General features: G+C 47.8%; 6 protein-coding genes across 7 annotated transcripts; 3 read left to right on the plus strand and 3 right to left on the minus strand.

Moving 5' to 3' along the window:
- The first annotated feature begins 755 nt into the window (after nt 1-755).
- LOC108007345 (major heat shock 70 kDa protein Ba) lies at nt 756-3,091 on the plus strand. The gene has a single exon (XM_065865151.2). It carries the CDS (start codon nt 989-991, stop codon nt 2,909-2,911), a length of 1,923 nt encoding a protein of 640 aa, XP_065721223.2. The 5' UTR covers nt 756-988; the 3' UTR covers nt 2,912-3,091.
- A 145-nt stretch (nt 3,092-3,236) lies between these two features.
- On the minus strand, nt 3,237-7,793 carry LOC108007364 (arginine/serine-rich protein PNISR). Its single transcript, XM_017071017.4, has 9 exons — nt 7,098-7,793; nt 6,704-7,028; nt 6,266-6,419; nt 5,783-6,025; nt 5,449-5,551; nt 5,032-5,088; nt 4,500-4,627; nt 4,206-4,434; nt 3,237-4,147 (listed from the first exon to the last, which is right to left on the minus strand). The coding sequence occupies exons 1-9, from the start codon at nt 7,651-7,653 to the stop codon at nt 3,351-3,353; spliced, it is 2,592 nt and encodes an 863-aa protein (XP_016926506.4). The 5' UTR covers nt 7,654-7,793; the 3' UTR covers nt 3,237-3,350.
- A 523-nt stretch (nt 7,794-8,316) lies between these two features.
- Nucleotides 8,317-11,109, minus strand: bor (ATPase family AAA domain containing bor). Of its 2 annotated transcripts, XM_065865153.2 has the most exons (6): nt 10,756-11,109; nt 10,162-10,636; nt 9,277-10,101; nt 8,963-9,161; nt 8,782-8,900; nt 8,317-8,724 (listed from the first exon to the last, which is right to left on the minus strand). In XM_065865153.2, exons 1-5 carry the CDS (start codon nt 10,976-10,978, stop codon nt 8,808-8,810), a joined length of 1,815 nt encoding a protein of 604 aa, XP_065721225.2. In that variant the 5' UTR covers nt 10,979-11,109; the 3' UTR covers nt 8,317-8,724; nt 8,782-8,807. The 2 variants fall into 2 exon arrangements, with proteins under 2 accessions (XP_065721225.2, XP_036673780.3); XM_036817885.3 differs by having other exon boundaries at nt 8,317-8,900; nt 10,756-11,108.
- A 416-nt stretch (nt 11,110-11,525) lies between these two features.
- Nucleotides 11,526-14,203, plus strand: asun (integrator complex subunit 13 asun). Its single transcript, XM_017071036.4, has 3 exons — nt 11,526-13,199; nt 13,264-13,569; nt 13,625-14,203. The coding sequence occupies exons 1-3, from the start codon at nt 11,626-11,628 to the stop codon at nt 13,815-13,817; spliced, it is 2,073 nt and encodes a 690-aa protein (XP_016926525.4). The 5' UTR covers nt 11,526-11,625; the 3' UTR covers nt 13,818-14,203.
- A 38-nt stretch (nt 14,204-14,241) lies between these two features.
- On the plus strand, nt 14,242-16,214 carry Mst89B. Its single transcript, XM_017071010.4, has 2 exons — nt 14,242-14,384; nt 14,448-16,214. The coding sequence occupies exons 1-2, from the start codon at nt 14,318-14,320 to the stop codon at nt 15,644-15,646; spliced, it is 1,266 nt and encodes a 421-aa protein (XP_016926499.4). The 5' UTR covers nt 14,242-14,317; the 3' UTR covers nt 15,647-16,214.
- Nucleotides 15,697-19,815, minus strand: Mat89Ba (nucleolar protein 6 Mat89Ba). The gene is made up of 6 exons (XM_017071007.4): nt 19,664-19,815; nt 18,202-19,607; nt 18,036-18,146; nt 16,741-17,981; nt 16,278-16,681; nt 15,697-16,214 (listed from the first exon to the last, which is right to left on the minus strand). The coding sequence occupies exons 1-6, from the start codon at nt 19,694-19,696 to the stop codon at nt 15,807-15,809; spliced, it is 3,603 nt and encodes a 1,200-aa protein (XP_016926496.3). The 5' UTR covers nt 19,697-19,815; the 3' UTR covers nt 15,697-15,806.
- Between the last annotated feature and the right edge of the window lie 4,369 nt (nt 19,816-24,184).

A 24,184-nucleotide genomic window follows, 5' to 3' on the forward strand; every position in this document is an offset into this window, starting at 1 on the left:
AAAGCATGTTCATATTTACATACATATGTATGTTTAAATTAGAAAAAACAGTTCTGAAAACAGTTTGAAAAAAGAAAACTAAAATAGAAGCAAACTACAAAAAGACAATGTTTTATTAACCATTTAGATTAGATGAATTAAAATGTAACTAAAATAGTGCTAAATTTGACCAAGTGCAGCTATTGGACATTCAGTTCATTCAGTTTTTACAAAAAACAAGAATAATTTCGACGTAGTTTATGTTTTAATCGAAAATAATAGTGTAGTTAAGTTAGTATCTTAAAGACACTTTTAGGCGAAGATTTGAGACCAAAACATGTATTGAAGTTTTGTGGGCATGTTAATCGCAAAGATGATTAAGCCAAATAGGAAGCTATGAATGAAATCTTAAGAGCCAATGAACTATCTAGTGCGAGACTTCTAAGTAAAATGAAGCTAGTCGCTGTATTTAAACTCGCTTATAAATAATGCGCTGTCTTTTATATAAATAAACAAAGAGGACGGTCGAATTTTCCAGAACCCGCAAAAGAAAATCATTTGTTGAGGTAGGTTTTTTTTGTTTGCCGGGCCCCTGAGAAAAGTCGAGAATTTTCGAAACAACCGTTACAATCACCCTCTCTTTTTTTCGACTCTGCTATCTGCCACCTCGCTCTGGCGCACCAACAAAGGCGAACCTTTCTCGGCGTTTCGAGAGAGTCGGTATCGAATGTTCGCGAAGAGAGCGCCTGAGTATAAATAGAGCCGCTCGGCTCTCTTAGCCTCATATCAATTCAAACAAGCAAACTGAAAACATCGCTAAGCAAAAGCTAAGCAAACAAAACAAGCGCAGCTGAACAAGCTAATAATCTGCAACAAAGTGCAAGCTAATAATATTTAAGTAATATAACTACCAACCCTACAATCAAGAATATATCACTAAAGACAAGAAGGAAAGCTGAAAGCACACAAATATCCACTTCCAAGTAAGGAGCAACCACAAACACACAACATGCCAGCTATTGGAATCGATCTGGGCACCACGTACTCCTGCGTCGGTGTCTACCAACATGGCAAGGTGGAGATCATCGCCAACGACCAGGGCAACCGCACCACCCCGTCCTACGTGGCCTTCACAGACTCTGAGCGCCTCATCGGCGATGCCGCCAAGAACCAGGTGGCCATGAACCCCAGGAACACAGTCTTCGACGCCAAGCGCCTCATCGGACGCAAGTATGACGACCCCAAGATCGCGGAGGACATGAAGCACTGGCCCTTCAAGGTGGTCAGCGACGGCGGTAAGCCCAAGATCGGGGTGGAGTTCAAGGGTGAGGCCAAGCGGTTCGCCCCCGAGGAGATCAGCTCGATGGTGCTGACCAAGATGAAGGAGACGGCGGAGGCGTATCTGGGCGAGAGCGTCACGGACGCGGTCATCACGGTGCCCGCCTACTTCAACGACTCCCAGCGCCAGGCCACCAAGGATGCTGGTCACATTGCCGGACTGAACGTGCTCCGCATCATCAACGAGCCCACGGCGGCGGCTCTGGCTTACGGACTGGACAAGAATCTCAAGGGAGAGCGCAACGTACTCATCTTCGATCTCGGAGGCGGCACCTTCGATGTCTCCATCCTGACCATCGACGAGGGATCGCTTTTCGAGGTGCGCTCCACCGCAGGAGACACCCACCTGGGCGGCGAGGACTTCGACAATCGCCTGGTAACACACCTGGCGGATGAGTTCAAACGCAAGTACAAGAAGGACCTGCGCTCCAACCCCCGCGCTCTGCGACGCCTCAGGACTGCTGCCGAGCGGGCTAAGCGGACGCTCTCTTCCAGCACTGAGGCCACCATCGAGATCGATGCACTGTTCGAAGGACACGACTTCTACACCAAGGTGAGCCGCGCCAGGTTCGAGGAGCTATGCGCAGACCTCTTCCGCAACACCCTGCAGCCCGTGGAGAAGGCCCTCACCGACGCCAGGATGGACAAGGGCCAGATCCACGACATCGTGCTCGTTGGCGGATCCACCCGGATTCCAAAGGTGCAGAGCCTGCTGCAGCAGTTCTTCCACGGCAAGAGCCTCAACCTCTCCATCAACCCTGACGAGGCGGTGGCCTACGGAGCGGCGGTCCAGGCCGCAATCCTCAGCGGAGACCAGAGCGGCAAGATCCAGGACGTGCTGCTGGTGGACGTGGCCCCTCTCTCGCTCGGAATCGAGACCGCTGGCGGGGTGATGACCAAGCTGATCGAGCGCAACTGTCGCATCCCGTGCAAGCAGACCAAGACATTCTCAACGTACTCTGACAACCAGCCCGGAGTATCCATCCAGGTGTACGAGGGTGAACGAGCGATGACCAAGGACAACAATGCACTGGGCACCTTTGATCTTTCTGGCATTCCTCCTGCGCCAAGAGGTGTACCTCAGATAGAGGTCACCTTCGACTTGGACGCCAACGGAATCCTGAACGTCACCGCCAAGGAGATGAGCACGGGCAAGGCCAAGAACATCACGATCAAGAACGACAAGGGACGCCTCTCGCAGGCCGAGATTGACCGCATGGTGAACGAGGCCGAGAAGTACGCCGACGAGGACGAGAAGCACCGCCAGCGCATAGCCTCTAGAAATGCACTGGAGAGCTACGTCTTCAATGTGAAACAGTCCGTGGAACAGGCTCCCGCAGGCAAACTGGAAGAAGCCGACAAGACCTCCGTTCTGGATAAGTGCAACGACACAATTCGGTGGCTGGACAACAACACCACTGCCGAGAAGGAGGAGTTCGACCACAAGCTGGAGGAGCTCACCCGCCACTGCTCTCCCATCATGACCAAGATGCACCAGCAGGGAGCGGCAGCAGGTGGTCCAGGAGCCAACTGCGGCCAGCAGGCCGGAGGATTCGGGGGCTACTCGGGACCCACGGTCGAGGAGGTTGACTAAAGCCAAAAATACTAGTTCTTGTTCATCAATGGGCTAATTCTCAGTTTATTTTAAGTTTTTGAGACTGATAAGAATATTTTGTTTGGATATTCTAGATAAATGCCATAGTATTACCCAATCACCCCAGTCTTAAGTTAGCAACAAATGGTTTTAGCATTATGAGAAATAAATAATTTATTTTACAATTAAAAAAAAGTATTTTTTTATATTTATTTTGCTTGCTTGAAGATATAACTAGGAAATTACTTTAAAAACTTCATAATTTGGGTTTCTGCCAAGATAACTCCCCACTGAAAATACAAAAAAAATAAGTTGAAAACCAAAATATTCTTCAGGAAATCCGAATTTATTATGCTGGACTAAAACTGTTTACTGAAAGCATCTTAAACAGAAGAAAAAATATAATTATACAATATAACAATTAGCGGTAGAAGTTATCTTAGTGGCGCTTGCGCGGATGCGACGCGGAAGAAGTGGAGGAGTGTGCGTGGGAGCTGGAGTGGTGGGTGCTGCGTGACTTGGAGCGGGATCTCGTGCGATGTCGCTTCCGTCCGCTGCTGCTGCTGCCGTGCTCGTGGCTCCGACTGCTGCTCGGCCGCGAGGAGCGTTTGTAGCTGCTGCTGCGGCGCTCATCCCCACCAGAGTGGCTCGAGTCCCGGTGTCGCCTCGACGACCTCTGGCGATGGCCTCCACTACTGCTGCCACCACTGAAGTTACTGCGATGCTGGCGATGTCCCCGATCCCGGTCCCGGCCCCTCTCCCTTTCCCTGTCGCGATCTCGTCGCTCATATTTGCTGCTTCGACTGCTGCTGCCGTGGCTGCGGTGTCCATGCCGGCTGGCTCGCTTGTCGCGACTGCTGGACGCCTTCGATGCGCTGGAGCTGCTGTTGCTACTGTCGTCGCTGTCGCTGCTCGAGCTGCTCCCACTACTGCTGCTGGAGGAGGACGAGGTGGACGAGTGTCGTCGCTTGCTCTTGGACTTGCGCGACGTCTTGTTGGCCTTGTGCAGCGCCTTGTCCGCTGCACTCAACATGGTGGCCACCGACTCGGGCATCTGCAGCAGATTGGTGGCCGGATTCGGAACGGGCTTTAGCTTCTGAGAGCTGGTACTGCCCAGTGAGTTAAGCGGTGCCACCGCGGCGGCGGCCACCACTTGTTGGACGTAGCTCTGCGACTGCTTGCCATCCTTGTTGTCGCTGAAGCGGGTGGTCCTCTCCTTGCGACTGGGCCTTTTGCCTGAGGATTATGATTTACATTTATATGTGGTTTTAGGAAACAAATGCGGCTCTGGTACCATTAAACTGCTGCAGCTTTTCGTGGCTTGGTTGACTGGCCAACTCGCCAGGCGGTTCGGGTTTGGCCAGCGGTCGACGATGCTCACTAGCATCGGGGTCAGAGCGCTCCAGCTCCCGCTTGCGATGTCGCTGCAGCGTTTGCTCATCACGCAGCTCTTGCTGGGCCACTCGATCCTCAATGTCGTCAATGACTCTCTCAAAGGATCGTTTGCTGCGCCGTATGCGAGCCTAAAAAAGATACAAGATACTTTAATACCATATATCATATCATCATACTTTTATTGTGAACCCACCTTCAACTCCTCCGCGCTTAGATGCACGCTTTTGTCGCCATCCTTTGCTGCATCCGCCTGGCGCTCGCCATCCTCGTCGTCCTCATCCTCTTCGCTTTCGCTGGAAGAATCGCCATAGGCAGCTAAACCTATAATTCAAATCAGTCAAGTGCTAATTGTTGCTACCAGGCTTCATGAAGATTGGGCGCAGTTTTTGATATGTTTCAAATAGATTTTGACATTTCTTTAAAAGATTTTACGGAAAGGGGTTCGGGAAGGGAGAGAGAAAAGGCGGAGAAGCGAGCTATAAGGACCAAACTGCGCCAAGGGGGTCGAAAGTGGTTTGGCCACGGTTCAAAGTTACAAGCATAGGAAGTTAGAACTTGGCCAGGGGATAATCCAATTGTTTGTTTTTTCTGTTTTTTTTGTTGATTTTTTCTTATTAGGAGTCGGGGGTATAGAAAGTTGGGACGACCAAGCATAACTCAGACTACCTCTAAACAAAAAGAGTGCAAAAGAAACTTACGAGCTAAACTGAAATTTGGTTACTTACCCAGGTTGCCGGTAATGGAGGACAAGGCGCTTTTGCGAATCACTTGGGCTGATGACGCTTTTGATTTACACATACATACATATATATATAGGTATATATTATATAATATAACGATTAAAAAATTCAGCAAGTGATTTCATTGGTTTTTGTGTGGTGTTTCATATCATATTATTTGGGATTTAAAGATTAGCAAAGACATAGGATTAAAAGAGGTGATATCGCGCTCGCCGAACAAAACTCGGCTGCAATCGCTTGGCCGAAACATCGGGTCATCCAAGCAAAGATCGGATAGTATTAGTCCGCGATATATCCGCGCCGTCTTACGATCTATATGGTATAACTACTTACACACACACACACGCGCGATCGCTGGAAGAGATCGGTTTGGGGTGAACTTAAATGTAATGCATAATGTACCTTTCGCACGGTGTGCTTTCAGGGTCTCGGATGCAATGGCTGCAATCTCTTCGTTTGTGGTTTCCAGCAGGATTTCGGTTAGTGTCCGACGCACCACAAGCATCTACAGATGGGTTTTATTTGGGTGTTCATAGATTGTTTGCAACAAGACATATATGAGGTTTTTGGATGTGCCGCCGGTGGCCAGGGAATGAAACTCTAGTGAAGAGTGAACGAACTGCAGAGCAGCCAAAAGGGAATATGTCGCCGGAATTCCGCAGTTCCTTCGCCTCTGAGACTCACTCGATTTCATCGCCTGGCTGAGCAAACATCCGGGTCAAATGGTGATGCCTACCAGATCCGCCAGTCTTTCTTCGTAGTTTTTACCATTGACATCGTTCTCGGTAGCCGCTTCCACTTGTTCTGCCGCCTCCCGATTGCCTGTGTCGTTGGTTCCTCGCTGCTCCTCCTCCTCCTCCTGCTCCTCACTGCTGCTGATATCGCCGGCTTTACTTATCAATTCATTACCTATCTGCTGATCCTCCAGTTCTCCACGCGCCTCCCCAGGCAAGCCAATGGAATCTTCGCTGTCGCTAGCCTGAATTTCAAGGGTATGTTTAATTCGACAGCCTGCACTTCTATCTGCAGTCTGTTCTACAGTCCGTATCGTTTTCAGTTTGTGTTCTTTGATGACGAAACATCAGTTTAAGTTTTAGTTAAGTTCAGTCCCGTTCTTGTTTCGTGTACAACCAATTGGGGTGAGATGTGCTCTGTACTTTAGGCACTTTTCGGTCCGTTTTGAGAGTCAGTTAACCCTACACGCCCTGACCTTACTTACCACGTTCGCGATGTTCAATAGATTAACAGGTGTTGTTAGTGTTTTGCTTGATACTTGCTTAACATGGTTGACTTCATCGTCTGTGGTGCCAATGGAGGACTGCTGGCGCTCTAGCTGCCGCTGCTTTTCGCGCTCCATTTTCTCCAGGCCCTCTCTGAAAAGGTGGTACAAGTTTAATATCAACTCAAGTATCTTATTGCCTAAAAATTACAAATTTCTAAAAAACTTATATGGATTTTGAATTTTTTTTGTTAAATATTTCGAAAACTCATCAAAACTAAGTACTTTTATCCTGAAAAAAATCTTTGAGTTGGGGTTTTTGAATCGTCATCATCATCTTCAAATGATAATGTTTCATATAAAATGTTCTTAATGGGGTTCCAAAACTAGCATGTTTTTGATAAGATAAGGGACCTATTCTCTCCATGGAACACTCACCTTATCCAAGCTGGCAACATTTTGCGTTTGTTGGCATCTATCTCGCTGCTGGCACTGCTACTTCCGCTTTCCTGCTGCTGCTGTGGCGGTTGGTGTGCATGTGGTGGTGCTAGATGATGTGGATGTGGCTGATGTGCTTGTGGATGCGTTGGCTGTTGCGTTTGTTGCTGCTGTGCCTGCAACTGCATCTGCAGCTGTTGCTGCGGCTCATTGGGATTGCTGACGTTGAGTTTGAGCAGCGAGGGAATATGCGCTGTGGGATTGCCCGTGGTTTTGCCGGATTGCGTTTGCCAGCTGTTCCATGGCTGCTTGCCCAGCGTGACAGCTGAAAAGGAGAAGGGGAGACGGAAGTCAGTATCGGACCTGGTTATATTTGGCCATCTCATCCACTCACCTGTTCCGCCAGAGGCGTCAATGGCCTGGCCTGGCGTTTCGCTGGCCGCCAGCCATTGAGATTGCGTAACCACTGGAGCCGGCGGTGGAGGCGTCTCGGCGCCGTGACCCCGCTCATTCTCGTCGTCCATATCCATGTCGGCCTCGCCGTGCTCCTCGAGCAGCGGAAATCCCGCCCTGACCACACTGGGCACCGACATCGCCATCGCCTGCTGATGGTACTCCCGCACATTGCCAATGATGGGCGGTGGAGGGGCCAGGGGCATGCCGACCGGGGATGCGTCCCGCATGTGGATCCATTGTTGGGCGAGCTGCGCCCAATCGATGCCGGCGCCTCCTTGCATGGCTAGGGGAAGACCAGTGGCCACCAGGGGCGTTATCATGGCCGGACCTCCGCCGGGAGGCAGGGAAAAGTGGGTGGGCGGTGGTGGGGGCTGCGCCAGGAACTGAGTTTGGTTGTGATTATGGTTGTGCCCATGGCCATGTTGTCCATGTCCGTGGACGTGGGCGTGCTTGTTGTAGCCCAAGTCAGCGTTGCCATTTCCACCCGGAAACATCTCTGCTCACAGCTCGGTAAAACTATTTATAATCTCAACGAAGTTTTCCTTGGTTTTTCCGATATTTTCCTCAAACGAAATGAATTTTCCTTCTCTTCGACTTCTACGCCATTTTCTTGCACGGCCCGTTTTGCCATTCGCCCCGGTGCGGCGACAGCGTGTGTCTCCCACTGAAGAGGTATTTTTTAGGGCATTTGCGGCTAAACCTGTAACTTTTAAAAATTTTGAAATAGTCCGTTAAAAAAAATTTAAAATAAAACCCCAGAGTAAAATCTTAAATAATTGGAGTAAGATACCTACGACCTCCAATAGCACAAGGCGATTGTAAATTTTGGAACGAATGTGAGTTATCTTACTCTTATTCTATGTCTGGATCTAAACTATATATATTATATTCAATAGAAATTGAGCTTAATGGCCTTTCTTAAATATGAAATTGTTGTTTAGGAGATTGTTCTGGAAAATAATAAGCTTTCGTTTTTTGTCTTAAACGACCGTTTAAAAATCACATAAAAATTTCAAATTTTAAAAGTAAGTTCTTTTTTTAAAAATGGGATCTACAATAAACGGTTTAGTTTTAGCCAGTCTGATAGATTTCATTTGTATATTGTCCAAAAATTGAAAACCAACTTTGATAGAGACTGAGAAAAATTAAAAATGCAATTTTTAACAAGTAGTCTATATATATTTACTTCATACTCATATATAGGAAACACTGCGGACAAGTCAAATTGGTGGCCGCGCCAGCGAGAAGTTTAATATAAATCTCTCACAGTGCTGGCGCGACGGGTTTGAATTTACAGTCTACGTCCAAAGCTTTAACATACGAAATGCAACAACAGCAGTTAAAATATATTCCTCTTATTGTACACACTATTGAGACAGTTAATGCAAGCTTATAATACAATTATCAGTGGGTCAAACTTAATTGCATCTATAGACGAACACGTGCTTCCGCCAGCGATTTTGTACAGGCTGTGTAAATGCATACAGGTAACCGATATGCACTTATTCGGTGTCTCGGCTGCTGTTTGGTATCCGGTAGTAAGATAAAGCCCTGTGCGTTACCAACTTAAAGTTAAATGATTAGAAAACTAAACAAGTTTTAATGCAGGTTGCATCATCTACTTCGACTTCAGATACTTCTCCGCTCCTCACAGTTTATTGGCAGTAAGGGTGAGGGGTGGAGCAGCAGCGCCTGTAATGGATTTGTGATCGGCACGCTCCTGATCCGAGAGCCAGGCCATCTGGAAAAGATATATGATTATGGGTTAAGACAGACAGATTGATTACCCATTTCAAGACCCACCTTCTGTTTGTGCTGCTGAGCAGCGGAGTAGCACCTGTCCAGCACCATCTTCTCGGTGAGCAGACCATCCTCGGAGGCATAGACAGCCGCCTGCCAGGACACGCCCAGCTTGGAGATTTCTCGACCCGACATGCCCTCGCACAGAGCGGCCATCTTCGAACAGGTCTGTCCGTAGTCAAAGGTGTCCAGCTTGAAACGCCTGAAAAGAGTATTAAAACCATAATAAAATCATCTTCTATAAAGATTTAAAGAAGGCGGGTATATTAAACACCTACAAAATTATATAAATTTGTTGTGGAAAATTATGTACTTACTTAGCACCCGAAGCAGCAGGCTGCAGCACATATTTATCGAAGTACAGGCGCAACAAGCGCTCCCGTTCCTCCAAACCAGGGAGCGTAAACTCCACCATCTCGTCCAGACGATCGTTGATGGCATAATCGAACTGCTCGGGAGTGTTGGAGGCCAGCACGAGCATGAATTTGGGATTCTGCTCGGAGGTGCGGTACAGGAAGGCGTTCAGAGCGGAACGCAGATCCTCCGAGATCTTCTCCGAGGAACGCTTGCGCAAGAAGGCGTCCGCCTCGTCTACGAACAGAAGCAGACCACGGCGCGAGGTGTGCGACCAGTCGAACACCTTGTGAATGGCCGTCACGCCCTCCTTGCCCATTGGCGCCACATCTCCGCCAGTCATGATGGCGAAGTCCATGCCAGAGTGCTCGGCCAGCTTCTTGGCGAACATCGTCTTGCCCGTTCCGGGTGGGCCGTGCATCAGGACGTTCCTGTACATTCCCCGATTGATACGCGTGTTCTTCGTCGCGATGGCAATGTCGCGTAGCCTCTCCTCCAGCTTCGGGTTCAGCACCACGCCCTGCAGGGCATCGGCGGGTTTGGCGCGTAGCCTCTTCAGGTAGTGCAGCGGGTTCTTCAGGGCATCCAGGAAAGCGAATCGCGACGTTTCGCCAACTAGAGTAGGTTTGCCGATACGTGCCTCCACATATCGGGAAACCACGCCGGTGGCGCCCTTGGCCGTGTACACGCCCAGAGCGAGCAGCGAAAGTCCTCCAGCGGCGGTCAGCACCTTGTCCCAGTCGGTGAGCATAGCCTCAGCGCCAGCGCCAATGACGGTTCCAGCGGTTCTGTGGGTCAGGAAAGGGAAATAAACAACATAACCAAGTTTAATCCAAGCAATCACTCACTTGATGCCCTCCAGCACGGTGGTGCGATGTTCCTGCGCCTTGAGACGGATCTTCTCCAGGTTGATGTCGCGGTTCTCGCGGTCCACGCGTGCCTTGGCCCGCAGCTCGTGCTCCAGGAGCTTGAGCCGGTTCTTCTCCTTCATCTCGATCTCGTGCTCAATGGTCTGGCGGCGCATGGCCTCCTGTCGCTGGACGCTCTCCTCCTGCTTGCGCAGATTGTCCTCCTGGACGCGCTGCTGCTGCTGCAGCTGATCCTCGTATCGTTTCCGGGACAACTGGTCCTGGTACTGGGCACGCTGCTGCTGCTGCTTGGTCTCCTCGATGAGGGTCTTGCGGCGCTCCTCGTGATCGATGCGCTTCTGCTCGACCTTGGCCTGCTCGATATGGGCCTCGTACTCCTTGACCTTGGTGTTGTACTCCGTTTGCCGGGTGGCCTCCTGCATCTTGGACAGCTCGAGGGCCTCCCGGGCGTGTTCTGCACGAGATTAACATTGGGGGTCATATGGGGCGCTACTTCCCAGACTCACACGCACGCTGCGATAGCATGGCGCATGTCGGTGGTTATGCAACTGGCTGATGAAATTTTCCGCTTACTTGATCGCTCCAGGGTTTTGGCCGCATCCGCCGCACGTTCCAGGGCCGAGGAGTCGAAGCGGTACGCCTCCATGGCCTTGCGCTCTGCCCGGCTCAGTTGAGCGTCCCCGGACTTCTCGCCGGCCGTCCTGCCATCCGGATCGGCACCTCCTCCTCCGTCCGCAAAGCCACCGGACTGCTCCGGCTGCGGCTGCTGGCGGTTCCTGCCCAAAAGCCACGACATGGTGCTGCTACTTTGGCGTGCGCTTTTCGCGCTTTTCACTCAAGAGTTTAAGGGCAAAAAAACAATCTAGAAAATATTACGAAATTTTGACAGCTTTTGCTTAACGTCCAACAACGTGATTTTTAATGAGTGTTGCCAGATGGGATAAAAAGAGGATGGGCAAATTTCTAAAGATGTAACTATTTGAAATGACTTTTAGTTGTAAATAATGTTATTTTAATTAGTTAATAAACTTATACATTTTGTTATTGTTTTTGTGTGATACTTCTTTTATCTTTCATAATAATGCCCTACGATATATCAATACATTTTGACCACATTTTCGTAAGATTTATATGAGCCAGAAGAGCGCCAAGTTGTGTTAAGAATAATATGAAATTTTTATTTTATTTGTTATTGCAAATTTAAAAAGGGATGTTAATACATAAATGAGAAAACGTTTTTTAAATTAAAACTCAGACTTGTGTGAATGGAGCTTAAATATTTTGGGTAATTCACCTCTAGTTTCCCCGGCGTTGCCAGAAAATTCCGCCGGTCTGAACTCACCACTGCAAACCAGCTGTTCATGGTGAACGAGGACTGTAAACAATTAAGATTTGGCATTTGTTTGATTTTCATGCGATTTTAGCTGCCCAGGCGACCCCACCATGTTCGAGCGCAACCAGAAGACCATCTTCGTGCTGGACCACACGCGGTACTTCAGCATCGCCAGCGAGGAGTACATCTCGTTGGACTTCCTCAAGGGAAAGCCCTCGGGAGACGGCGGAGGGCCAGGAGCCGCGGGAAATGCTGCAGGATCCGGAGGTGGATCCCAGTTCAGCAAGAGCCTGTGGACGTGCGCCTGCGAGTCCTCCATCGAGTACTGCCGCGTGGTCTGGGATCTCTTTCCGGGCAAGAAGCACGTGCGATTTATAGTTTCCGATACGGCGGCGCATATCGTGAATACCTGGAGTCCCAGCACGCAGAACATGTCGCACGTGATGAACGCCATGGTAATGGTGGGCGTACCGTCCCGCAACGTTCCCACATCCTCGGACTACTCGGTTATCCATGGCCTGCGAGCCGCCATCGAGGCGCTTGCCGAACCCACGGATGAGCAGTTGGCGGCAATGGCTGATTGTGGTCAGGAGGATCTGCCACGCATTCCCAATAAGGGTCGCGTTATATGCATCACCTCGGCGCGGGACAACACCAGCATGAAGAGTCTGGAGGACATCTTCAACACGGTTCTCGTGCAGCAAAACGCCCTGGCAGCACCGCCCGCCAAAAAGGGCCTGGCCATCGATCACTGCCACCTGGTCATTCTCAACATTGTGCCGCTGGGCGTCGAATCTTTGGTGACCAACCGCAGTCTGCTCAAGATCTCACCGCTGCTGGACGTCGAGATCCACACGGTCAGTGCTCCGGACATCTCGTACAAACTGACGCACCTCATCCTGAACCACTACGATCTGGCCAGCACCACGGTGACCAACATTCCCATGAAGGAAGAGCAGAACGCCAACTCCAGCGCCAACTACGATGTGGAAATCCTGCACAGCCGGCGGGCTCATTCGATCACCTGTGGCCCAGACTTCAGTCTGCCCACGAGCATCAAGCAGGGCGCCACCTACGAGACTGTGACCCTCAAGTGGTGCACTCCGCGTGGCTGCGGCTCGGCGGACCTGCAACCCTGCCTGGGCCAGTTCCTAGTGACGCCCGTGGACGTTACCTCGCGTCCCAGCTCCTGCCTGATCAACTTTCTGCTGAACGGACGCTCAGTACTTCTGGAAATGCCCCGCAAGACCGGCTCCAAGGCCACCAGCCACATGCTTTCTGCCCGCGGTGGCGAAATATTTGTCCACTCCCTGTGCATCACGCGCTCCTGCATGGACGAGGCTCCGGCGATTACCGATGGACCCGGAGGACGGGTCCCGGACTATCGCACCGCTGAACTGGGTCAGCTTATTAAGATGTCGCGCATGGTGCCGCTAAAGGTGAAGGATCCCTCTGCACCCAATTTGTCTCGGCGGCTGCCACGCTACTTCCCCCTGACCACCAGCTCCTCGATCCTGTTTCACCTGCAGCGACAGATCAGTTGGCTACCGCATTTTTTGCATCTGCTGGTTAAGGAAGACATGGACAAACAGGAGGAGGTGCGGTGCCAGCAGCACATTCATGAGCTCTACAAGAGCGCCTCGCGCGGTGATGTTCTGCCCTTCACACACACTAACGGAGCAAGGTAGGAAGCTATACGTTAGGATCTGCCATAGTTAACTTATCATTTATTTATATTTTCGGATTAGACTAAAGATATCGAAGGCCAAGGACCAGTATCGCTTGCTGTATAGGGAGCTGGAGCAGCTTATTCAGCTGAACGCCACCACTGTACATCACAAGAATCTGCTGGAAAGCCTGCAAAGTTTACGTGCTGCCTACGGCGATGCGCCGCTTAAGTCGGAACCAGGCGCCAGTCTCCTGCGCTCCTACACGGAATCCCCACTCTCTCCTGAGCGCCTAGAGCCCCTCAGCAGCGGAAGTGGCAGTGGCAGTAACAACTCCAATAGCCTGCTCAAGGCCAGCAAGCGGCGCATGTCCAGTTGCGGGCAAAGGTAGGTCGATCATCTATTAACCAAGTTCATGTACTAATCATTTCATTCTCGCTAGATCCCTGCTCGATATCATCTCCTCGGCGGAACGAAGTCAGTCCAACAAACGATTGGACTTCTCCGGCCGCCTTTGCACGCCGCTGGGGCAAGTGGCTAAATTGTATCCGGACTTTGGAAACAAGGAAAAGGACTCCCTTACGACGGGAGCTAACATTGCGCCCAATGTTAAAGAGGAATCCATTCGCAGTTAAACGGAACTGAAAACACAGGACCTTCAGCGAGGTCTAGAGTTATATCTATAGAAAGAAACTTTCTGTAATATTTTCCTTAAAGTTAACGTCGTATAAGGTTTATAGGAAATAATTTCAGTGTTGCAATCAAGTATTTTTCTGTGAGTTTCGGCTCTTGATTGTTCCCTTGATTTAATACCATTTTTTGGTTGGGAAAAGCAGAACTGTATTGAAAAGTGTGTAATACTATTATTCCTTTATGTTAACTGCCTCAAAATGAATTAATTTACGATTCAAACTGTATGTTTCACTTAAGCAATTATTAACTTATGGGCGAGATCGTCATTTTTAAACCTGTTTTTGATCTTTTGCACCGCTCTCCATTAATAAACATATTTAAACTTTGAGCTATCAAGGTTTCTTTCTTCTTTTTGTTGTGTACAAAAATTGTGTAGGTACCTGTGTAATTTTCTCAGAAATATTTCTAAAATATTTTCAAAATTATTTGTTAATCCAAGACGATGGCCAACAATTCCACAGTAAGGAAGGTGATGCAAGTGTCCGAGGAGGCGGCACCAGTTGTGCACAGTGAGTACCAATCTCTTGGTATGCTAGATATTTTTAAGGCTAACTCATTTTTCCCTCTTTTAGTTCCCATCATCGTGGGCAATGAGATCTTCGTGCTCACCCAACAAGATGTACGTCGCGTGGAGGACATCCGAATGCTTAGCTACAGTCGCCTGGGATCTAACGGACAGCTCTGTCCTGTGGACTCGACTCCGCCAGCGCACGTGGGTTTCTCCCTGCCCACCGCAACCACCACGAATATCTGTACTCTGGAGGATCTTATGGCACAGACCGCGCGGAAGAGAGTCAATTTTCAGATGGACGTCGACCATGTTGCGGATGTGAAGCACCCTTCGAACACGGCCAATTCTCCCTGTCCGTTCCTGCAGCCCGTCTCCTCCCGAACAAGGACAGTTGCAAGCGTGACCACTCAATTGGGATGGTCCAAGAACAAGGCAGGACCGGAACACGTTTTTCCACTTTGCTACAGTGCCGGCACCTCTACAAGTGGCCTGATGACGAACACCGGCTGCCAGCACTGCCCCAGGTCCGCGACGCACCACTCGAGCTGCCAAACTCAGAACTATCCTAGTGCGACGCCTATTGTGCAAAAGAAGGCGCCTCAGAATGCGAGTTGCCAAACTCAGACCACTCCTATTGTGCAGAAGGAACCACCACAGAACTCGGCTTGCCAAACTCAGGACTATCCTAGTACAAATCCGATTGTGAAGAAGGAGCCGCCGCAGAACTCGGCTTGTCAAACCCAGAGCTCTTCTCGTCCAAATCCCATTGTGAAAAAGGAGCAACAGAACTCGACTCATCAGACGCAGCCGAAAACTTTCTCCACAGGCTGCAATACCTCATTTAGCCACCTGAGCAATACGTCCTCCGCCGAGTCATGTACATCGGATGAATGCCAATATACGACATCGGAAAAAAGCCATCAGCCCTGTGGACATTGCAAGTCCCAACAGACCTGCGTGGAACCGGAGCTGATGGCCCATGTACGACCTCAGGTTCACACTTCCAGATGTCCGCCGGAGCAGCCTTGCACATCGCGACAAATTCACTTTGATCTCGGTCCACAAGGTCGGCATAGGGAATGCTTTGAAAGGAGACCCTGTACTCAGAAACTGGAAAGGCCTTTAAGGATGGAGGAACAGGACTTCTATAGGTCAACTCCACTGAGTAAAACTCTTTACCCACGAACCATCAACAAAGCTCCAGTTTCCACGCCAACAAGGCTCCAAATGGGAAGCAGGTACAAGGACTCACAGCAGTGATCTTGTACTTTTCCTATTCACATCTATATTTCTACTTTCTTTATATGCGATTTTTGGAGCTCATAAAAATTATATTTTTCAACATCTATCTACGTCAAAAAATTGTTTAAATTAAAAAACTTGTTAACTTACACAGCTAGGCAATAAGCTATGGCTACAACTAATTCAAGGCCTTCAGAGCCGAGCTTTTGATGAGGCGCTTCTTTTTGGGTGGTGCCTCTTGCTCAGTATCCTTTTGAACATTCTGTTTTTTCGGCTTCGTACTGGACTCATCCGCCTGCTTACTGGCATTAAAGTATCGCTTGGGCTTTTGATGCTCATGCTGTTCCCGCTTGAGCTCCTCTGGTGTGGCAAAGCGCAGGTAGAAATCTTTTAAGAGGAGTTTAAAGTCCTCGATCAGCGTTTCTTTGAGCACTTGCACCTTTCCATTGTCGCAAGGAGTGCAGGCTTGGAGTTCGACGACCTTAAATGGCTTCGGTGCAAATACAGAGGGTGGGCGCCAGACGATGGCCAGTTCCTTGCCGCCATGGGGATTGTAAAAGAAGGCAGCAAAGTCGGAGTAGGCAGACTAGCCCGCAGAAGGAAAACAAATTAGAATTTCCAAATATATACGAAATCGTTTATATCTTACCCTCAATTGTTCAACAATCCTTGCAAGACGATCTGCACCGGCTGGGGGCAAGAGATAGTTGGGCTGGCTAAAGGACACAAATGGAGATCCCAGGTCGAAGCTCAACGTATTGGGAACCAGATCCGGCTTGAGTTGTATAACCAAATCGTATCCCTCGTTGGAAGCTCGAAACAATTGCGCAGGCCGCACAAACCTTAGATCCTTCGACATTATGCTGGTTTCGATAATCTCGAGGGAATGGCGTGCCAGTCGCGTCACATGTCCCAGTACCCGCTGGCTGGGGGATTCATCCGAGGTCCACAGACGTCCGGCATGCTGCATATCGTAGGAGGTGGCCACAGCCAGGGGAGGATAACTTTGGCGGTCGCTGCGGTAGCTGTGCTCCAGATCGGCAATTTGTTGTTCTACAAATTATAATTTATTGTTACTTTATCATATTTTTAGACAACGACAAAGGACTTACCCTGCCAGCTATTGTTAAAGTTGAGCAGGAAGAGTTCGCCATTGAAATCGCTGTGGGCGAGCAGTTGCAGGAAGCGAATGAATCCGGTTTGGGGCGCTTCTATGGCCTGTGGAGCACACCGCTGCTGGAAGAGATGTGCGACCAGAAGCTCGGTGGCCATTTCAGGCCACAGTCCTTCATCCAGAAGTTGGGTGGCCAGCCATCGTTTGGCCAACAGCACAGTGGGACCGTAAGCCGAATGGGTCTGATGCAGCGAATGCAATGCCCCGCTCACCTTTGGCAGGATGTAGTGCTGGCGCTCCAAGGAACGACTTTCTGGATTGTCTACGTATGTGGTTATGCCACGCTCAGTTACCTTCTTCTTGAGCAACGCCAGCTCCTTGGTGTGGGCCAGCTGAATGAGGAAACAGTAGCCCTGCTTTAGCACCAAAAGACCTTCGATGCAGATCAGCCATTTGAGGTGGCACTGCGACTCCAACTTCTCGCCAATCTCAATGAGGAAGGCCAATTTAAGAGCTCGCAGCGCATCAAGTTCGTTGGGCCACTTGCCGCTCTGACCCAGTTGGATTACCACACGCTGGACGTGGTTTGCTAGGATGTACTTTTCTGCCATTCGCGCTTGTGGCAGGACTGGTTGGGGTTCGCAGTAACGGAAAACCGGAGAGGTGCCCGATATGGAGACGATCTCTAGCGGCAGGTCATTCAGCCCGTGTAGTTGCCTTGCCAATTCATCGTAGCAGCGAATGACGTGCGGACTGAGTGCCTCCGCATCGGTGTCCTGATCGAGTGGAATCTTGGTCTTTAGCTTGTTCACCTTAAACCACGGAGTCAGGTGGTAGACCTGGTCCAACTCGGCGGCGATATATTGCACATCCTTGCTCTCCAGTTGTAGGTGATGCTCCAGCAGATGCAGGACAATCTGGCGTACAATTAGCCGTTTCTTCGAGGGAGCATCCTGGGCGGTGCCCCAAACTACAGCTTCGGTGATGCTGCCATCCTGAAACCGCCGCAGGTTTGACTTTTCTCCCCAAAAACGTCGAAACTCCTCAGCTCCCTCGGGATCCTCATTGGCCGCTGGTCCCTTGTTCAACACCTCGTAGGCGTGATCTGGCTGGAGTATCAGACCCAGTTGAATGTGCTTTCCTATCACAGGAGCCTTGCTTTCCACAGGCCAGGCGGTACATGCCGTTTCCAAAGGTAGAATAGAGTGCACACGCTCAGCAAGACCCTTTTGGAGGAGCCTACAAATTAGATTTATTATAGTTAAGCTTAGAAAAGTCCCATTGTCCACTTACTCTGTAAGCACTTGGAACAGCTGCGGGTAGCCGTACTTGGCATAATCATACTTTAATCGCGGCTGGGAATGCAGCATAAGCATTTGATTTACACAAGAATAATTGGTAATCCTGGAGAACAGAAGAGTTAATCTTTGAGGTGATTGCAAACGTTAGCTGCACTTACTTCAAAATGTTATCCACCCTACTGTACAGGGGACACTTTTGCATAAAGATGAGTGGAAAACTGTTAAGCTTCATGTCGTTTAAAAGATCCACCGCCAGTTTGGCTTCCTCTCGCACCCTCTGGTACACAGAAAGCGGAACATTTGCACACAGATTTAGCTGACCAGTAAAGTCCAAAAAGCAGACGTCATAATGAGTGGCCATCTTGCTCAGTTCCTCCGTCTGTATTGCAGCAGGAGCCAGGCTGATGCCTTTGGTCCAGTCCGTGTTGGCCAGCTGGTTCCACACGGTGCGCGCCACCTGGTAACTGCTGCTCGATTGATGCAGAATTCGATGCGAATTTAAGTAGACAATAAAGGCGGCCAGGATGTGGGCGCTAAAGCCACTGAATCCTATGTCCAATCCTCGCTGACGCAGCCATACTTTAAGTAGCAGAAGCCCATCCTGGAAGTTGCGCCTGCCCTTGAAGGCCTTTTCCAAATAATCCTGGTTCTCGGACAAAGTCAGATCAAACAGTACGTTGGCGTTGTAGTGCTGGGTGGAGGGCAACGGCTCCTCCTCGTCCCACTCGTCACCAAAGAACGATGGGCGAATATTGTTATTCCAGGGCACGAACCTGCCCGGCTTGAAGCTGCTCAACGGGGCAGTGATGAAGAGGCGCACCTGCAAGTGCTTGGTAACCTGCTTGGCCACTGGGGTCAGCTCCAGCACCGGTTTCAGCGGATTGTTTGCATAGTAATTGAAGCTGAACTGATCCTCTGCGTAATTTGGGGACTCCTTCATCCTCTCCGTCACATAGGTCAGGTATAGAGCTCGCTTTTGGTCATAGCGAAGGTTTAGGTAATCGTCTTTGTGCAGGGATTCCTTTGGCATCTCAAGAGCCACATCCACCACAATTTTGGGACCCAGCAATGTGCCCGTGGAGACGGCTCCAATCAGGTAAGGTTCCCTGGTGGGTTTGGAGAAAACGAAGCCAGTTGGCTTTTGGGAAATATTCAGAGGCACCTCCAGGTGGGTACGCTCCATTAAACCATCTTTTAGCTGACGGGTGAAGGCGGTGAAGGATTCCAGCCAGCTGTCGATGAAATCTGTGTACTTGGACTTCAACTGCAGCTCCTGCAGCATCTCCTTGACCTGCAGCTTGAAGAGATTGGAGTGAAAAAGGTTCTGGGTGTCGCGCAGCTCCTTCATCTCCTCCAGCGTGGGTGGCTTCACATTCTTGGTCTCATCTTTCTGCTTGAACTTGTTCTTCTTTGGTTTGGTAGTGGGCGTTTGGTCCTTCTTGGCGGGAGTGGGCTTTGGCTCATCGAAGCCATCATCGCTGCTGGGAGTGGACTGCTCCTGGTCGCTGTGATCCTCAGCAGGTGAATCTTCGGCATTCTTCGATGGTTTTTTCGGTGCCCGCACCTAAATCAAGCAAATGTTAGGCCAAATAAATATACTACAATTCTAGATCGACTTACAAACATCCCTGGCTTTCTTTTATTTTTTAACATTATGTGTTTAGCGTATAAATCCTTTATAAATTATAATTTATTTATTTTTGGAGAGAGAGCGCAACTCGCACGTGTTGCAATTGCGGTATTTTAGAATGCGGTATTTTATCCGCACTTTGAATATGGCCACCCTAGGCCAAGGCAGTTGCGTTTTTTAGGCCTAAATCAGTCGCGAAAACAAACTGTAAAAATCGAACGTAATTGCAATTAAAAGATTGAAAAAGTTGCATACACTAGCACAAAATAGAGGAAACTATTTTGCATAATAGAGAGTTGTGGAGTTCATTGGTGATTTCAGCAGTGCCAAGTGTAAGTGTGTGCAGACTCGCTATGGAAGATTTCTGCCTACTTGAAGCAACAATTTAGGTAGTTAAGGTTTTTCATTGTAAATTAAGCAAAGTACTGTTGAAGAGCTTAACAAAAAGTGTATAAAGTGGGTTTATCCAGTTTTCAAGTGTAGATAAACAAAGTTGCCGGCTAATTGGCTACGCCAGACAACGGTATTTTATACGGTATTTTTATTTCATAATTGAGTTATTACACTCAAGTAAAAAAAGTCCGCGGATAAGATATACTTTTGTTAAGTTAATATTTAAGAAAATTAAGAGAAATGGACTAAAGAAAGCTAATTAATTTACATAATTTGTGTTTGATCGGCAATCAGTATTTAATCGGCCTGCGGCATTTCTTCAGTTTGCCATCACGGTCATACCCCGTCTCAGTCCATGTTCGAGTGTGTGTGTGTGTGCAGGCAAGGGAAAAAATCGCACCATTTTTCTCGTGCTCTCTTGCGTGCGTTTTTTGGTCTTTCGAGGACAGTTTCGTTGGAAATCAAACAAACAAGAGCCCAGCTAAATATGTAAAAAGTAGTGTATTAAGTAGTTAACGAGAAAGCGACGAGCGCACAGCTGCAAATCGAGTTGCAAATTGTAATATTCGGTCCAAACGTGTGTAACTGTGTCTGTGCGTGCGTGCGTGTGTGCGAGTGTATGGGTGAAAAAATGAGGCGTAGTGAAAATGCGTGCAAAACTGTATAAAAGGTAAATCGGCAGTAACGAATTGGCTAATTAATTAAGCCCACAAGTTGATCGGTTGCGTACGAATCGAAGCAAACCAAACAAAATGATGCGTTGGCAGAAAGGCGGCCCATTGAAAAAATATGGCCAAAAGTCGAGTAGTTACACCCTCTCCCTTTTTCCCCCACTGTCGCTCGTGCTCTCTTTCTCTCTGCCACTCTTTTTGGCCATCGCCGTTTTGGCTCTTTTTTGCATCGAATAACAAAACGTGAAAATTTATAAAAATAAACGAAATCACGTACGGAAATATTTATTTCGACCTTGCGGCCACAGAGTTCTTCCAAAATTTTACATGGCGCGGGGGGAAAGGGCAGCTAATTGGGCTAATTCTGTGACATTTTCGGATTTTCATTGAGTAGCCTCGATAAAAGAACAAAGTAACTTTCATTTGAAGGACTAAATTGTTAAAAGTTTAAAGTCGGAGGTCAATAACAACACTCCAGAAATTAAATAAAAATCAATGAGAAAAAGCAAATTTAGTTAGCGCTCTCATCTTAGTGTGACCAGCCTGTGAGCGGGGGCAGGCCAAACATACCAAAAAATACCAGTCTATTGAATTTCTTTTGTTTTTACAGTCAGAAAAAATCTGATATGAGTGTGATGATCAATTTGAATATTTATATGTCATTTTGGATCAGATACAAATCATTCTCCGTGTCAAGTAGGGATAAATATTAAAATGCATTAGACAGTGGTGGGAATTGGTCCCGAGCTTATGTTTTGATATCCATCAGTTTTCTTTAATTGTTTAGCTTGTCTTAAATGATCTTATCTTCTATTTTTCAGATTGCTATGATATCCAGGCGCTGAAGCCAAGTGCTATAAGTGTTTAAGCGTGCAACTGACCGGTTAAATTGTCCATAACTGAAATTTAACTACACCTTTAAGCAGCAGCAGCAGAATCACTTTTGCCTAAAATGTCAGCCGCCTCTGGGAGGAATAAAAACATAGCAACAAACTGAATGAATACAATTCGGAGTTTCAGATTTGTTGTCACACAAATTGTTGGATAAAATGTGCAAAAGTGTGTTTGTCAAATTGTTTAGCCAAAATTATTTGTTTACCTAGTTATTCAGCGTAGCTCGAGACTGTTTTCCTTTACTCCCAACAACAACCACAACACACTCACACCTGGCTAATTTGCACCGGAATCTAAAGAACTGAAACCGAAATTAAAGCCCAAGTTCGATCAACGGATTAGCAAAATAGGAATCAAATAATTCTACGATAAATAGCCCGCCTTTTGACATATGTACACATAAATACACAACAGCACATACACATACACCAAAACAAAAGTATAAAATTAAAAACAAAAGGAGATATAGCAACAAAGCTGAAAATTCAAGGAGATGCTGCTCAAATTTCATACTTAATGTCAAACAACAACGACGACCCCACAGCTACAGCAACAACAACAGCAGTTAGAGAAGGCAAAGGAACAACAGGAGTAACTGTAAGCTAGCGAAGAGAGTGGAGAGACGAGAGACGAGACGAGCTCATTACACACACCTGTCGTCGTCGCCCAGTGGGAGAAAGAGCAAAGAGAGCGGCGGATCTCCCGTGTGTGTGTTATTCGCATGCGCGAAATGCGCGGACGCTAAGTGAGTGTGAGTGAGTGCGCGTGTGCTAGTGCACGTACGTGCGTGCGTGTGAGTGTGGGCGGTGAGGATAATTCGCTCAATTCGCACGCATCCCACAGATCTTGCAGATCCTTCAGTTTGCTTATCAAACCGAACCCGCATTTCGGATCAAACCAATCGCCAATCAGCAAGAACAACAGGAAGAACTACACCTACAGCAACATCAGCAGCGGCAGCCGATCAAAATTCATTATCAAAATTCACGGAAAGGCAATCGACTTCTTGAGTCAAAATTCAAGCGAGATTAGCTAGGCGAAATGCAGCGACGAGAACGGCAAGCAAGGTGAGTTAAGATTGTCTAAAATTCAACCGATTCCCAATTTACTTTTATAAATGATTCACAAAAATTATTGAAGGGATTACTGTCACTTGTAGCTTACTATCTACTATTACCTTAAGAATCTGAATATGAAATTTATCTAAAAAGATATAAACTCTTACAATTATTTAGTTAACAATATGTTATCATATGACTTTTAATCAAGTCAGTTCTAAAGTTGCCTTTACAAGTGGCAGTAACATCTTAAATAACGCAATGAAACCCACTCTTAGCACTGAATTCCTCACAGAAAACCAAGAAAAGCTAAACTTGACTGGTGGTTTCGGTTCCTGGTTATGAATCTGAGGCCTTGGTCCCCCTTATACCAATATCATAGTTCAAACTCGAAATCTCAACCCCAAGCGACCCTAAAATTGTGCGTAGAAATTATCAACTTCAGACAATTCTTATAATTTTGCATTGATAAAGGCTAAGAAAGCAACACTCTTAGGGTTTTCCCCAAATTTCCCATATGTGGTATTTCGGTCATATTTTAATAGCGATAAGATTATGATTATGACGGAGGATGATTGTTTGTCGACTTTATAACTAAGTATAGATTTTCTTGGAAACAGGTAATTTTTTTGGCTTCGCTGTTATTAAAAACTGCCAACCGCGAATTCTTCAGCCTGGTAAGAACCACAGAAACCGTGATTGACTAATCTTTAAATATCCGAAAACATAGTACATAAAAGTGTAGCATCATGATCATATGAAAAAATGGATTTCTATTAATTTCCTAGCGAATACTGTACATTGCCAAAAGTTCAACCATCCGTTGTGTTTTACGTTTCTGTTGTTGCAGCTTTTTTTTCTGCCAAAAGATTGTATTTTTAGCAAGAGATGTTTCTATTTAAACTTGTGTGTTTGATTTTATTTTATTTTCGCAAGTGTTTCTGCTGCTTTTGGTTTATGGCGTCTGCTTCTTCTCGCCTCTGGCACGCCAGCCAAATTAGAAGGGGGTGAATGAAATGGGTTTCCAATCCAATCCAATACATAATACCCGCATATGTGGATGCATAATAGATGCCCTCGGTGTTTGTGTAAGGAAGCGGGAAACGAAGTGCACACAACTCACGCACATTATAAATATTTTATAGGCATTTTAGTTGATCCGGCCTCCTTGTGTCAGGCCGACGGAAGGCACCTTTTTTCGCCTTGAATGTGGGTCCAAAGTTGTCGGTTCTGATGACCCTACCTCGTGCTCGCTTTTATTGACGTTTCTAGGTTCTTGTTGGTGTTTCTAGGGTCTTCCTGCGACTTTGTGTCTCTGTATTTTTGTGTTTTATAGTTCTTTATACATACGACGTACGTACATTTGTTTGCCATTGGGTCTTCCCAATGTTTGCTGTCTGCATTTTCGGGTCTTCCAGCTATATTTACTCACACAAAGCACTTGTTTGCCCGTCGCTCATCACGATTCCTCCGAGGTAGACGGTTTTTGGGGACA

This window comes from Drosophila suzukii, chromosome 3 (assembly GCF_043229965.1).
Source record: "Drosophila suzukii chromosome 3, CBGP_Dsuzu_IsoJpt1.0, whole genome shotgun sequence".
Classification (NCBI taxonomy): domain Eukaryota; kingdom Metazoa; phylum Arthropoda; class Insecta; order Diptera; family Drosophilidae; genus Drosophila; species Drosophila suzukii.